We start from the raw sequence: 16005 nt of genomic DNA, 5'->3' as shown, positions 1-16005 counted from the left end.
TATCCCATCTCCTCCTGTAACCAGCGGAGCGATGATTTCCCAACCCAAGGCTGCCTCTCCAGATAGACCTTATCTAGGCCGTCAGCCATTTCCACTCCCTGCTCCCAACCCCCAGAAAGCTGCAGCTGGGTGTCGACACCGCCGAACCACCCGGGTCCCTCCTGGATCTAGGAGATGTACACTGAACTGAAACTGATCTGCTCGGAAACGGAGAGATGTGTATACAGTACTGGCCACTTATTGACGTGTGAATTTTATTGTAGTTGGGAAAAATTAGCATTAGTCAGTAAGAGAAAGGTTCCAGATTTTAAAAAAATAAAATCTTATCATCAAAGAAATAACCTGTGGCACAGTCATTGGTACTCCCTAACAATCCATTTAGACTCAACTAAGGGATCAGAGTCTCTAAGAATTCAAATTATTAACCCGTCTTTCTGTTTTCCTTTGGGTATGTATGAGGCGATAGAGGCCGCCTGTCGCTAGGCAAGTTAAAGACCTCATATTTTTACCCACAGACATAGAAAGGAGGTTAGGTAGTGGAGGAAAGAAGTTCTTAAAAGCTCGGCGTTGGAGAACTGCAGCAGAGTGGCTTCTTGAGAGCTCCATGAGTGGACAAAAAACCTGAGAACATAGACACCGTGAGTCTGAGACTGGCAACAAACACTCCTGGTGGGTTCGGCTTCGATCAACAGATGGAGAGAGACATCATCCCCACTGCTAACTACGGTGGTGGATCTGTGGTTCAGGCCCGGGGAACCTTGTTAGAGTACAGTACATTGAGAACTCTTTGAAATAGTGGATTAATGTAGAAGAAAAGGCAGCAGGATTCTGTCAGAAAACAGTTCCTAGACTTAAATTATTGCAAGGTGAGCTGAAGAGAAGTGACGATTACCAGATTGACCTGCCTCTAATAATCCATGCTCCATCCAACCCTTTTTAAATTGCATTGACTCAGAGCTTGGATGGCTTTGAGTTTGCTTTTTTGCTTTTTTTTTTTAGCTTCAGTAAAAGCGAAACCTGTTATCTCATTCTGGCCTAATAGTGCCTCACACATCCTGCTTTTCTGTTGTCATTCGCCAAACAGCATGTCTGAAATTTGGGAGTCAATTTGACAAACAGATCAGGTAAGTAAGTGTTGCAAAAGCTTTTCTGGAATGTTTTCCCAGCGGATTATTATTATTCTACCTGAAGACAGGATAACACATTTATCTCAACTACAGGAATACACATAAAGCTGGCGTCAGTCAAGCGTCCATTTTGTATCTTTATCTTGTTCCCAATGCTGCTGCCCGTGCTTTAGCTAGCGCACACAGACGTGAGCACACATCACCCTTCATGTCCTCTCAATGTTGGCTAATTAGTGACTAAATGACCTCTGATTTACTCCAACCTTCTCTTCCTTCGCAGGCCCTGGGATCAGCCCACCAGCTGCTTTTTTAGTTGTCCCTAAAGCTACGCGGAAGCTCAGAGGAGAAGGAGCTGCTTTTATTGTTTTGTTGTGAATAAGATGGATTTGGGTAAGCGAGAACAATCCAGAAGGATTTTTGTAAATCGTTTTCTCCAAAGATTTCTCTCCTTGTATGCTTGAAACTTTATATCATGTGGTGGCAGAATAAATCCTGTTCTTCAGGGAAAATGGACGGTTATTTCTAGAAATATTTTAGGTTTGTTTTTTTTGTTTTTTTAACAGAACAAACATGCTTAAATTACCTGCTGACTGAGGGAATATGATGCAGTGCTAACAGGTTAATTTATCTTCGAAGGATTTTGCACCTGTTTACTGTCCCAACCTCAACTTCATGCTGGAGAAAGTTCTTGTCCTTAGTAACGCAGTAGTACACTTATTTAAAAACTGCAAAGAAAAAAACATCAAAACAGAAAATCCAGCTTTGGCTCTGCTAAAGTCTGACCTCTGAACCTCTGTCTCCATGGTAACTCTCAAGAGACCCAGTTAATTTGTTTGGCTTTATCTCTTGTTTTTCTTTTTGTTTTGTTTTTTTACATTTACATAATGATTTTTTGTTTTGTTTTTTATCTAGTCATAATTACGTCTTTCAGATTGTGAAACAAATTTTAATAGCACACAGGTATAACCTTGGTAAATAAATAAAAAAAGCGATTTTTAAACATCTTTTTTCATTTACATATATAAAAATATATCCAAAGTAATCACTTCCTTTATGAGATCACAGCTTAATAGTGAGTAGCCACATTTTTTTTCTTTGTTTGTTTTTGTAAAACTGAGTTCAGCTTTACTACTAACCACCTGAATCCGGTCAGTGCAGACTGACTCCTGTAGAGTCAAGAAACCACTTAAACATTGATGTATCTGAAACTTTCTAGCACCAGGTTGCTTTTGGTAGCTCCATGTATACAATCATCATTGAAAACTGTTCTTGTATTTCCCCAAATTATATTTTTCAGATTTTAAGAAGCGTTTCATAATCTAAAATATGTCGAACTCGAGGCTTGGGGGGCCAATCCGGCCCACCTCAGCTTATTATGTGGCCCTCGAAGTATTTTGAGGAAAACATAAAAAGAATCTCCAAAAATACTCTTGTATTCTTAAATATTTTTCTATCAATCAAACAAAGCTGTTTTTTTATCTGTGTACTGCCATATTACATCGATTTAAAAAAATGTGTCCCATATTATTTATTATTATTATTTACACAGATATTTATTAATATTTTAACATTTTGCTAGTGGGCTATCCATGATCTCTATATGGCCTACAATGGAAATGAGTTGGACCTAAAACTCTTAAAAGATTTAGTTTTGATTTGTACGGTCCTGTATGTTACCAGGAACGAAACAGAATTTTCTTTTTTTCAATTCTATTGTATTCCAGAAAAACCCGATTGAACTGGGTCACACCGGTGAGGCCTTGCTTCTTTTAAAAGGAATCGAAAGCCTTCGGTTCGGTGAGCTGCTCTCGCTTCTATAGCTGCTTTCTGGTCTGCCGGAGAGAGGAAGTGTTGTCAGCCTAATGAAACATCGGTTTGAGCCTGTTTGCGGCTTTATTGATAATGTCCATTCTACTTTTTGACAATCCTACTTCCCCCTCTCTATGTTGTCCATTTCAGAAAAAGCACAAATGAAATTTGATGAGACAAATCTCTCTCACTCAAACCTGCACTCCACACCTCGTTTACTGATTTGACGCTTTCCGTTTAGCGCAAAAACCTGATGTAGCCAAATAAGGGCAAAAAACAGAGTTGAGAGGCCTCTCTAGTGTTTCTTGTGTGTGTGTGTGTGTAAAAGTGAAGGGTGTGCTTCAACAAAGCTCTATGTGTGGGAGAATCTAGAGGGTGGAGCTGAAAGCCTTCCTGGCAACGCCTGTGGTCGTCTGAGCTAAGTTCTCGGTTTTGTTTTTAGCTCACAGCTCTCGTGAAATGACTTCACCCACGTGTTGTTTTAAAGGCGACAGAGCTTCCACTCACTGGAGGAGGAAGAATAAAAAAAAAAAAAAGAGGCTGAAAATCAGCCACTTTAGCACAGGATGGCAGACATGGGGTTAAAAAAAATTAACAATTTGATGATTATGAGCCCATCTACACATGCGAGCGCCGGGCTAACGCGTGGAGGTGCACAACCTGAGCCTTGTGGTTTTCTCTTGTGATAACTGACTTCAGACATAAGTGAAAGGCTCAATTCTGCCGTTCTCTAGTCAGCTCACAGAGGAAAGTAACACTTAACACCCCATGAATTTGAATAACTGTTTTTTTTTTTTTTTGTTTCTTTTATTTTTTTTCTCCTAAAATCACTAACATGAAGGAAATGGTGGGGAAAGGGGCTCTGGTACAGAATGCTAATTCGGTTTCAGATTTGTTTTTACAATTTTCCCCCTTCTGCCGCCACATTTAGGTCAGAGGTCGACATCGAAACTGCACCTGCTCGGTTCATTTTTCTACGTCTTGACAGAAGCTAACGTACTGCTGACGTTTTGTAGCGTCCTCTCATTTTCCATATTCGTATTTTGTTGCAAGCCTTTCTTTTCCTTTCCCCATTCACTTCCTACCCATTTATTTTGAGCTGTTTCTTCATTTCCTGCTTCAACCCCGGATGTAATTTCATTCTTTTAGCTGTTCGTGTGAAAACAAGACCACAACAGAAAGATAAATTCACTTCTTTTTTTTCTTTTTGCTCTGGAGATACTTGGTCCGTTAAGCGCAGCTAACACTAGCCCGGTTTTACCATTTTGGTATTTTGGGTTGAAATATTTTAAAACACTTAGACACAAGACATCTATATGAAACTTGTTTTTTATTTTGTTTTTTTACATCCTTATTTAGGAGTCAAAGCAGTAGTAAACTAAGAGTATAATGTCACCCGTTTTAGACCTAGCCATAGCATTAGCACAAATCAGTGTCACCAAGCTAACCTTTATGCTACCTAATCCCTTCAGCAATGCTAATCTCAGCTCTTTATTTGGGATTAGTCATTTTACAGTGATTCCTTCCTTTATTGTTTCTATCCTGTTAAAAGATCTTTCATGTGAATGAGTAAGCATCTGTCAAAAGTATCTTGTGGCAGATCAACACAAAATAGGGCATAATTTTGACTTTGATAGCAACAGTGTTTCATAGAAATCTGAAAACTATTGGGTCTATATGTGTTTAGCTTCTCTGAGACAGAAAAGTACAGAACTTTATTTCCGGGGCGACTGTGGCTCAGCAGTTGTCCTGAAATTGGAGGAGTACAGGTTTGATTCCAGCCTCAATGCTTCAAAGTGCCCATGGGCACTGTGTATTGGTGCATAAATGCTTTTGAGTGTGATTGCGTGACTGTGGCCCTAGTGTAAAGTGCTTTGACTGATCAATATGACTGAAAAAGTCCAATATAAGTTTCAGTCTACTTACAGTTTCCCTGCAGGAAACCTTTAGGATTATGTTTTCTATCAACTCTGGCCATCTAGAAACATTACTACATCGGTATTTGACAACACCTGTAAACTTTATTCTTCAAACCGTGCCACAGATTGTCATTTGGATATATGTTTGGACCTTACTGAATCGTGAAGCCATTGTTACTCATAAATACACTTTGATCTAAAACTCTCCATTGTCACTCTGGCTGTATGGTTAGTTGTTCTGCTGGAAGTGAACTTTATATTAAATTATAGACAGGCAAATTCTGTTTACCTATTTACAGGTTTCAGGGTAACAGTGTTCACAGTTATGCTACTTTATGTTGGTCTGTCATGTAAAATGGAAATAAAGTACAGCGGTTGTAACATGAGAAATGTAAGATCTGCAGCAGCCAAAATCACCTGAGGTTCCACAAGTTAGGGCTCTTTGGTCCTTTGTTATTCAACAGCAAATAGTTTGATGAAATCTAATATTTTAACGAAATATTAACTGTTCTTCTGAAAAACGTAAGTCATAAAGTTTTCTAGCTGTACTGTAAAAACCCATTTTTTGAGAAATAAAGCATTTATATCATGACTTTATTTCCATCAGGGAATATTATCACCAACATTTGACTTTCTTCTGTAGCTGGCGTAAATTGTGCTCAGGTTTATTTGATTGTGTCGATCTACTGTGTGTGTGTGTGTGTGTGTGTTTGTGTGTGTGTGCGCGCATTTCTATTTGCGTGACATATCTGATACGTTTTTTTTCAGCTGTTTTTTATTTTGTTTGTGCCGATTGAATCAGCATTTCCATAATACTTCACATAAATTCAGTTTGGTAAAAAAACATTTGGCATCCTGAATTGCTATTGCACTAAACAGTACTGCATTAAATGTGTATATATATATATATTTAAAAAAAAATCATACATCTATATCCTTTTATTCTGTTACTGCAGCTCTTTTTCTTACAGCTGCAGTAGCTGTAAAAACTCACCACCTACTTCTGCAACCACGACAGAAAAGAAAAGAGAAAGGACTGGTTTCCTCATTCTCAGCTATATGGTTTGCACGTCATTCCGTCTTCCTATTTACCGTCCTTTGTGGGCCTTTGTGGTCTTTCATTAAAGTAGACAAAAGCATTTCTGGATAAAAGGAACTGGAACAACTGTCCATCATCAAATATGAGCCTTTATGAAACAAATTTAAAAACAAAAAAACAGTTATTTAGCTGAGCTTGAAATTAGGTTTTCATGTTTTCACCCTGGGTATGTTGTCAGTTGTGAATTAAGCTAGGAACATCATACCGGACTTTCACTAAGGACTTATAATGAAACATTATATCAGCACCGCAGCAGCTATAAGCAAAACGCGCTGCTCCCCCTGCCCACTTCAACAGATTTAGAAAGTCCTCAGTGTGCGTGACTTTGATGAATCAGTTAAATAAATAAAGTGAAATCAGACGGCCTTCGGGACGTAAACAGGACTTCTTTCTGTGTTACGCAACAGATGATAATAACAGCCAAGCAAGCTGAGACGTTATTCTTTTATATGTGAAACTGTAACCACGGCAGTAACTAAAACTGAAAGATCCCTTCTGGTTCCACCGGAGGCTTTTTTGGTGATGGACACCAGGAAGGAGACTTGAAGCAGACAGGTGGCGTGTGTCCTACGAACAAGAGAAACTCAGTAGAAGGCGCCATCTTGTGGCCCAGATTATTACATAATTGAAAACTGAATTTACTTCATTAACTCAATTTGAAACATTTATTTCATACATTATATTTATGTTTATTTTGATTATTATGGATTTCAGCTGATGAAAAGCCAAAATCCAGTTTATCAAAAAAAAACAACAACAAAAAAAAAAAGACAGAGTCTAGAAATGTTTATGTCCTACAAAATAATGGGGAAAAACTGATGTCAGTTGTCCTCGGATATCCCTCTCAGGATAGTAAGCCACTACAGATCTGTTTCTGAGGTTTAACAAAACATACAAATGGAAAGTTGAGTGGAAAGAAAAAGGTGTCCATTTTTAAACCATGCACAAGCTGCAGATATTAGAAACTTCTTATCTAAGTAAGGAGGAAAAGGACTGGACTGTTGCACAATGATAGCAAAGTCCTGAGTCAGATTAAAGTAAATTTGCTTTTAATTTTAAAGCACTTCATGCTAGTGACAAACTTCATAAAGATGCCAAATTTACTATGTAAAAAGTACCCAAATCTAAAGAGTCTTTTTGCATAAAACTAGCCTAATCCAGACAGATATAGCACTAACAATATATTATGCTAACTCTAATAAGTTCAAAAAATGAGAGGCCAGTCCTGTTCTATTTTTATTTCTCATCACAAGAAACATGGCCGGATTTCCAAAGTCGAAGTGACTAAGCATCCATTCGATCACCATAGTCTCCACTGACCAGGGCTGCATCGCTTTCATCAATAAATGAACACGACAGCAGTAATTCTTTCCAATGACTCCACTGCTTTCCGTCTTTCCTCGGCTGTGGTTTGTTACTCGGCAACAAACTGCTGTGTCATCCTGCAGTCTGTCTGACTCTGCTCCGCACACAGAAATGAGCTATTTTTAGCCCGCTTCTGGCAGGCAGCGCCTCCCCTAGCTTCCACACGGGCTCTTCACCGTCCAAAACAAAAGTCTGAGCGCACAGACGAAGAGCGGTGACCACCTGTTACCTGACCTCGTCAACGTTTTCAGTTCCAGAACATGCAAAGATCAGACAGTCATTACAGTTTTAACTAAAAAAAAAGACCTTTATTGTTGTTTATCGTGACAAAAAGAAACCAGGATTAAAAAGATGTACATGACTAAATGTGCTGTTGACAAAGACAAGAAAGCAGGACACTGAACAAGTTATGTTTTCACTGCTGTGTCTCTGGATTTGTACATCACTCCTCTGCTTTTCAGCTCTCTCACCACACCTTAGAAAAGGGAGAAAATCATTAGCAACATGAAAGGCAAGAAGACTTAGTAATAAAACACTTAACAGGAAAATTATCTAACTTTTTTTTTTTTTTTTCGCACAGTATTTTCTGCATCTTTGGTAAGCAGTATGGGGAGTCTGGCTGCCTTGCAGTGTCAGATTGGCTCTTTAAAAAAGGAGGTAAAATAAGATATTCCTCCTGCTCCATAACTGACGCACTGAATTATGTCAGGTTTTTGTAGCATTATGGGCAGGTTACAATTATTACACAGAGACAAAAACATTTCTACTGAATAGTGCGTCTGCTTCGCAGTAAATTCATTACCTGGAGGTAGCCTGCCTGTCACTGACACTGCGTATACACCCGGCTTGCAGTTACCTGTGAAAGAAACAAGGAAATGTTATTTGAACTCGTTTTAAGCGTAGAAAAATTAATACTAAGTTGCAGTGATTTTATTGGGTCAGGTGGAGAAAATGAACAGAAATTTTATATATAAGGAAACTGCTGTTAAGACCATTGCAGCAGCTGTAAGAAAAGTCCAGGTAACTAATATTTATCTATCTGTGTTTTTTTAAATTTTTTCTTAGCAATTTCTGTAATTCTGTTCATAAATCCAGAGTACGAACAAGTAAACGTCTTTGACATTTAGGCAATGTTTAAATTGATCTTTACCAAATACATCAGAGACAAACGGCAAACATAATTTGAATAACTACTATGGTGAAATGACAAAAACCCGTAGACTGTGTTTAGCAAATAAAACAAGAAGTATTTATAATGTATTTTTGTATTTTTAAAAGCCATATATGAAGTAGAATATTTTTTTATTTGTGTTTATTTTAAAATATGATACAGTAACAAATGTGACTGTAGAGTATCATATTATTCAACATAATATCTTGAATAAATAAATTATTACAAATGAGCTGATATTTATTCGAATCAGTAAAATAGGTTTGGGGTGACAATTTCTCACATCGCTTACATAAAGTAAAACGAGGTACATAGATGTTACCAGAAATTCAGCTTGTAGCAATCCACAGTCAATTCAGACTTTTTTGATTGACTAAAAAAGTTATTTTCTTTCAGACGCAACCGATTTTTAAAAATTTGCTTACAATGTTAGTAGTAGTGACTGGGTTAACAGGAAATGATACATTTCAGTGGAAACGAAGCAAGTGTTTTAGAGCACATATAGCCGTAGTTTTACCTATTCTCTGCCATTTAGCCACCCAGCTGTCTTCAGGGCTCATCATGGCTACAACTCTGGGAACACACAGGAAGGAAATTAACATTACAATAAGTAAACAATTAATTATTTTTATTTTTCCTGTTCACCAAAGTGCTGTACAAGGTAAGTCAGTATTGCAACTTGTTGAGTGATTGTTTACCCATCGAACGAAGAACTTGTGCATTCATAAACCATTTCTCTGTTCCCCTTCATCTGGAGGTACGACTCACAATTGTCACAACCGTCATATTCAAACTGGTCGATGGTCTGAAGACGGCAAAAAAAAAACAAAAAAGCAAAAAAAAACACACGAGACAAATTAAGCAGAGGTAAATTAAATATAGAAAAACAAATGCGACAGGAAAGCTAACAGTAAGCATACACGATAAATGGGTCTTTACTAAGTTTACCTTTACAAGAGAACACAGCAGACAGGCCCGGAGGTGGCGAAGGTCTTTTGGCACCGTTTCTAATGCCATTATTTTAAATTTCCAAAGAATAAACCGCTATCAGACAAGTTATTAGACTGGCTAATGTTTGTGGCTATGTATTTTTTTAAGCGACGACTAATGACGTAGTAGTTAGCTCTAGGACCCACAGTATGGCGTCCTAATTGTGCGCCTGATTAAAAACAAAATCCCATGAAGCTATCAGTTTTGAAGCATCTTAAAGATATATTAATACCAGAGCCGCTAATAAATATCTTTACAGGACTATGGGTTGTAATGTTTCCGGATGTGAAAATAATCTACTCTGCTGCTGAAAGACAATGAATTTAAACCATGCCAGAAAAATTCAGCATTCAATTTACAGTAATTCATATTAATGTATTTTTTCTAAAAATTTAAATAGAACATATATTTTTTAGAAACCCTTTAAAGTTGCAATATCGATATATCAGAATTGTGATGTGTGATGAGTAAAAATAGGAGTACAAGCTAATTAGCAATAGGAAAAGTCCAACTTATAGCTGAAATGTTTGCCAGAACCAGCTTTATCAGTAATAACCTTGAAGTAATAATTTTTTTTATCTAGACTTAATCTGTTTCTCACAATGTATCTGTACTCAATACTTGGTCAGTCCTCCTTTTACATGAATTACTGCATATATGTGGTGTGGTACGGAAGCGATAAGCCTGTGAAGATGTTAAGGAAGTCCAGGTTGCTTTGATGGTGACATTCAGTTCATTTGTATTGTGTGGAAGGTTCTCATCATTCTCTTACTGGACAATACTCCAGCGGTGTGTCTTCTGGCCAACTGTCTTCTCTCTGTACCTCCATCTGAGAAACTGAGAATTTTGCAAATGACACATTGGTAGTTCTTTTTCTATGCAGACCCCACACATCCTGGACAAAGACTGCTTATAGACTTGCTTTTAGACTGGTGGTAAGAAGCATTGTCTGCAAAAACCAGTCATCACAGAGATGGTTTCGTCCTCCAGGCTGTCTCTGATGAATAGAATGCACACCTTAAAGCCTGACTATTAATTTTTGTATGGTGACTGTTGAATAACTGACTCCTTCTGCTTCAGCCCATGCAATGTAACTCTTAAATTGGCTTTGGTTCACAATTCCTTCAAGACTGTGGTTATTCCTGTTGCTAGTGCACACTTCTTCCATCCACTCAAATTGTCATTTGTGCAAGACATAACAAGCCTTTACCATCAAAATTTTTTTCTAAAAATAATTTTTGTTTTGGTTGGTGTCATGTTTTAATTTTCTGAGATACAGTGTTTAAGATTTTTATTGGCCATAAGCAATAATTATGAAAATGATTACAAATGTGAATATATTTTAGATAAATATATTATATAGTGAACCTAGGAGTTTCATTTTTATTAAATTTTAAAATGTTCATTTTCATGATTTTTTAATTTGGTAAGATGCATAACACAAAAGAATTTTGCTGCATCCAACGTTTCAGTGTCAGACGGTGAATGTGATTTCTATTCCATAATTGTTTCATATGGCATGATATCAAATTTAAACCATTTAAAATGGTTTAAATCAATTTTGGACTACCCTGAGCATCCTCTTTGAGGCTGTCATGCAACAACAGCCTGAAGCTTCAGTCAGACGCTTCTCCCGATGTGCTGTAGCACAGAGCGCTACAAGAGTTACAACGACATTTAATTTCCCTTTTGGATCAATGAAGTATTTCTCAATTGAATTGAATTTTGATTTAATGGAGACAGTTGGAGGTGGAACCAGGTTACCATGGAAACGTCAGACCTCCAACAGCTCCAACGATTTTGGGAATTCCCAACAGTTTGAGCCACAGTGACCCAAGGTATGTTTACAACTGAGTCTTGGTTTATTTTAGCACTAAATATTAAAAAAATTATATTTGACTTTTTAGGTAGTCTTAGATAACGTCACAAATAGATTTATTTTAGTTTAAAAGCGTTTAGCGATGCTTTTGCTAAAGTTAGCCAACGTTTCATAACTGCTAACAGCAATGCTCGAATATTGCTGAACATTCTTGCAATTTTCAGAAATTTCCTTAAGTTTCCACTCGCGATATTATCATCATCTATAATAATTAGCCTTATTTCATTTTTAGATACTGAATTTGGGCTTTTATTACTTTTGGTCATCAAGAACGAGACTATTAGCTACTTGGTTACAACGGCTAAGTTAGCCCCATGATGTCCGTTGCTTTTTCAGAGGAAGCCCTGCCACTTAACATCGCCTGTTCCAGCTATACAGATGAAAGCATGGATGAGGCTAACAATTTCAACCCCGGCAACATCAACCCCAATATTTTCCCCGCCAAGCTTTGGCGTTTGGTGAACAACCCGGCAGACGGAGCCATCCGCTGGGACAGCCGCGGCCAGGTGATTGTTATCGACCAGCAGCTCTTCGAGACCCAGATCCTTTCCCCCACCTCCAGAACCTTCAACAGCACCGACACCTTTAAGACCACCAACTTCTCAAGCTTCGTCCGCCAGCTCAACCTGTATGGATTTAAAAAGGTCGATCTGCCCGCTGACCACGAAGAAGAAGCGGGCAACAGGCTGTATCATCATTTTCACAACCCGAACTTTCAGCGGAGTTGTCCTCAGCTTTTGGAGAATCTCGTCAGGCTCACTGTGGATAACAAAGCCAAGCTTAAAGCCGGACAGGACATAAGCTCCCGGCTTCCCAACCCTAATCGATACCAGCGATTAGGTTTCAGCACAGACGGCAAAGACAATGTCCTAAAAGGAAGTAAGTGAGATCTGATGAACTCCTGTTGTTAATACTGACCAGAATTAACGAAAATAATTGAAATTTTGTTAATGTCAAACTGTGCTTGGTCCAGGATACTTCTTGCCTCCGCGACCCTCAAGCCAGTCACCAGCTCATCCATACCATCCCCATAAATCCCAGACTATGAGACCTCAGAGTGGAACCCCAGTGCCGCCACGGTACTTGCGCAGGGTTCCTGGTGCAGATCTCTCACCTACCACTCTGCCCCTGGTGAAAGACGGGCCGATGCCTTTGAGGCACCCTTACACTGCAGGGTCCTCAAACTCCAAAACCCTGCATGTTCAGCAGGGCTTCCTACCTCGTATGAGCAACCGAGAAACGCATTTCAATAGTTTTAGTCCTCGGAATCCCCAGTATCAACCTGGCTACTATCCAACAGGTAAGGCGAAGGTTGTAGTAGTGTGAGTTGACAAATCAACAGAGACAAGCAGTTATTGACAAGTTACTTAAAGGTTACACAGTTTTCAGAATAGTATGTTTTAAAATATTATTGCCACTTAAAAAAAACAAACACCTTTTTCTGCAAATACAGCTCAAGTCAGTGTCTCTGTATCATCTTTCACATCTAGCAAATTGTTTCCCCCCTAATTTTCTTTGCAGTATTGCTCAATCTTAATGATATTTAATAGAGTACTTATGTCTTTCTCCATATTCTTTCTTGGATTTAACTCTGGACTTTAGGTCATTTTAAACCTTGTTTTTCCTATAATCCAAATGAGTCCATTGCCACCCTGTTTGCATGTTTAGGCATATTTCCCGTCTGAAAGGTGAATCTACCCATCAGGTTCAAGTCTTGTGCAATCTCTAGCATGTTTTCTTCCAGGTTTTTTTTTTTTTTTTAATTATGACATTTCTGTATACATCTGTTTGCAAACAGATTAAAAAGCGCCGCATCGAAGTGTGTTCAAAAAAAGAAACTCGAAAGCCACTTCCTGCTTAGTATTGTTCTATCACATGGTCACAATGAGAGAAAATGCTAAAAGGTTTATGTGATATGAATATTTTTGCGAGGAAATGCAGATGCAAGTCGTGACTTGAAACTCTACAATTTAATGTCTTTTCCTGTTTGAAGTTTGCCCTTGCTTCCACCCGAACCTTGTCTCACCGAATATAACAGGCCTCCAGTTTCCTCCCAGACGTTTTTACCAGGTCGGTGAATAAGAGTGGATGAGTTCTTTTATGTTTTCATCATTAACTCAGTTTTTAAAACATAATTGACGTTGATTCGTTTTTTTCTTTTACTCCTCTAGGCTGAAGGTCCCGTGACCGTGTTCGACCCCAACCGCAACTTACAAACTTCCGAAAGCCAGGAAGTGAAAAAGCCTGAAGTTAACTTAGATGTAGTTTTCCAGATTGCAGATGAGGTGATGCAAACATCACCCAGCGCCTGTCTGGTGAAAGTGGAGAGCGCAGAGAAACCCGTCTCCGTGCCACAGCCTTCCTCTGACCCCAGGGATGCCGTCACATGTAAAAACAGCAGAGCTCCTGCAGTTAAAAAGGAGAAGGAGGAGCTTGTGGTTTCAGTACCTGAGCAAATGGCTGGAGATGTTATATATGAGGTAAGTCTTTGTGCCAAACACATCTTTATTGGAGTTAGCATTTGCTTTTGAAGGAAATGAACTGTGAATTTATTGGAAACACCTGGAAATGTTGTCTGTTATTTGCAGGCTTTGTTTAGACCAGCGAATGATTATCTTTATTATTAATGTGTGTCTTTATGCTTTGCGTATAATTAATACACTGCAAGGCCACAAAGTCTTAGCAAGTATTTTTGCTGTAGTTTCAAGTGCAAATATCTCAGTTCACTTGAAATAAGGCAAAATTTACCTTTCGGTGATATATAGAAGCTTGTTTTAAGTCAATAATTCTTAAATCTTGATGAATAAAGTTCTAGTTCCACTGTTTCACTTATGAGAAAAATGTCATGTTATAAATGAAATAATATGCCAATTCCTTAATCAATATTAAGGAATTATTGACTTAAAACAAGCTAATAAATCTTGCTAAAGAGTTACTTGTACGTTAATTTTGTCTTATTTTAAGTACACTGGGATATTTGCACTAGAAATCAGAGCAACTGAAAGACGCGGCGGAATTACGTCTTACTGCAATATAAACACTTAGTACAATTTTGTGGACTCAAAAATCTAAAACTAAATATTTAATATAGATTTTTTTAAGCAGAACGCTGCAGTTAAGTTCATTTATTCTTTGGGAAAAACAATTTAACTTACTGAATATTGCATAGACAATAATGTTATTAAAAATTAAATTTACTCACTGGGAAACATAGTGCTTTTATAACGATTCTGCCTAATGTTTAGACTATAATACCTTAAGCTGCAGTTTCCAAATAGCCTTAACACGATGGCCGGTCCTCCTTTAGTTTTCACAACCTTGTGTTTTTTACAACTGGGAAAACGTTTTCACCACGTTGGATTTCCTTTTCTTGTACGGAGCGGAATGCTTAAAACTTTTGTTTACCATCATATCTGTTTACATAGAATAAATCCAGGAATGAGTAGACTAAATTCTATTTATTGTCTGTTCTTTGCTTTTGTCATCTTCCTCCGTGTCTCGGTAAGGTTCACTTTGATCAAGACAATGATGCTGAGCTCGTAAATGTCGAGGTTAGCAACTCGGTTCAGGATTAAGATGAGCAGGACAGCACAGGGACTTGCTTCTTAGGTAAGGCATGACAGGAGCACATTTAGAGGAATGTAGTGAAAAGAAAGAGGTTACATGATTATTTAGAGTCAGTGACAGGCGGTTACATCTTCCCTTTAGATCTCAGCTCACTGATTGATTCAGCTTGCGACAAGAAGTACCCACAATGAGTTCACAGTGCGACTTCAGGCTCCACTTTGATGATTCCTTTCTGTGTAAAAAAAAAAAAAGATGTTGTTTTCATATAAATCTTTTCTCTTTAGTTTCTTTTGTGATTGTGCAGTTGTGCTTTTCGCTGTAACTACAATAATTTCAACTGTAGAATGTTTGTTTTGAACCATTTAAAATTTTACATCAAAAGGTATGCATGTTTTTAAGGACTGTAATTTGATATGAAGACTTTGGAAAAGGATTCTTATGAATTGTAATGTTGTACGACTCAGCTACTTTAACTCAAAGCAGTGGTGTGTGTAATAGCGGAAAACAGAACCTCTGTTCAATTACATTTCTTAGTGAGATTTTTTTTTACGTCAGAAAAATGTTTGGTAAAAATATGAATATTTCCTACTACAAATTGCTTTTATTTTTCATTTCATTTCTTGTCTGAAGCACCTTTAAAACCTGTGAATGTCACAATTTTTAAAGTACACTGCAAAACATTCTTATTAAAACAGACGAAACTTTCCAGCTGCCTGGTTTATTTACGAGGAATTAGTTGGTACGGCGGAAATGTCCTATATAAAGACACTAGGGGGCGCCATTTAGCTTTTTTTTTTTTTTTTATTAGTTTTGATGGCGTGGGGCAGCTCCACCCTCAGCTTGTCTACATGCTGCCTTCACGTGTAATTTGTAAATTGAAAGTAAATGAACGGATTTATTTTTTTAAAATAGATTTTTAAATGTAACATTTTTACATCATTTTGATGGGGTTCACGTAAATATGTAAACGTATAGTGCTCGATAGTTCTTCGGCTTTTAAAATAAATATAACGTTGCAGAAAATGTTACTGAGTTTAGAGCGTTACAATAATGACGTACGATTAATTACGCATAATCTC

The 16005-nt window shown here is 37.8% G+C and overlaps 2 protein-coding genes across 2 annotated transcripts; one reads left to right on the top strand and one right to left on the bottom strand.

The window, feature by feature from the left end:
• Positions 1-7599: 7599 nt before the first annotated feature.
• supt4h1 (SPT4 homolog, DSIF elongation factor subunit) lies at positions 7600-9637 on the bottom strand. Its single transcript, XM_044141407.1, has 5 exons — positions 9439-9637; positions 9189-9295; positions 9008-9063; positions 8122-8175; positions 7600-7794 (listed from the first exon to the last, which is right to left on the bottom strand). The coding sequence occupies exons 1-5, from the start codon at positions 9505-9507 to the stop codon at positions 7727-7729; spliced, it is 354 nt and encodes a 117-aa protein (XP_043997342.1). The 5' UTR covers positions 9508-9637; the 3' UTR covers positions 7600-7726.
• Positions 9638-11154: 1517 nt separating this feature from the next.
• hsf5 (heat shock transcription factor family member 5) lies at positions 11155-15632 on the top strand. Its single transcript, XM_044141405.1, has 7 exons — positions 11155-11318; positions 11696-12238; positions 12333-12659; positions 13353-13429; positions 13531-13839; positions 14866-14968; positions 15068-15632. Exons 2-6 carry the CDS (start codon positions 11746-11748, stop codon positions 14932-14934), a joined length of 1275 nt encoding a protein of 424 aa, XP_043997340.1. The 5' UTR covers positions 11155-11318; positions 11696-11745; the 3' UTR covers positions 14935-14968; positions 15068-15632.
• Positions 15633-16005: the final 373 nt, after the last annotated feature.

Source organism: Gambusia affinis, linkage group LG15 (assembly GCF_019740435.1).
Source record: "Gambusia affinis linkage group LG15, SWU_Gaff_1.0, whole genome shotgun sequence".
NCBI classification, from domain to species: domain Eukaryota; kingdom Metazoa; phylum Chordata; class Actinopteri; order Cyprinodontiformes; family Poeciliidae; genus Gambusia; species Gambusia affinis.
This window is presented reverse-complemented; position numbering and strand designations above follow the sequence as displayed.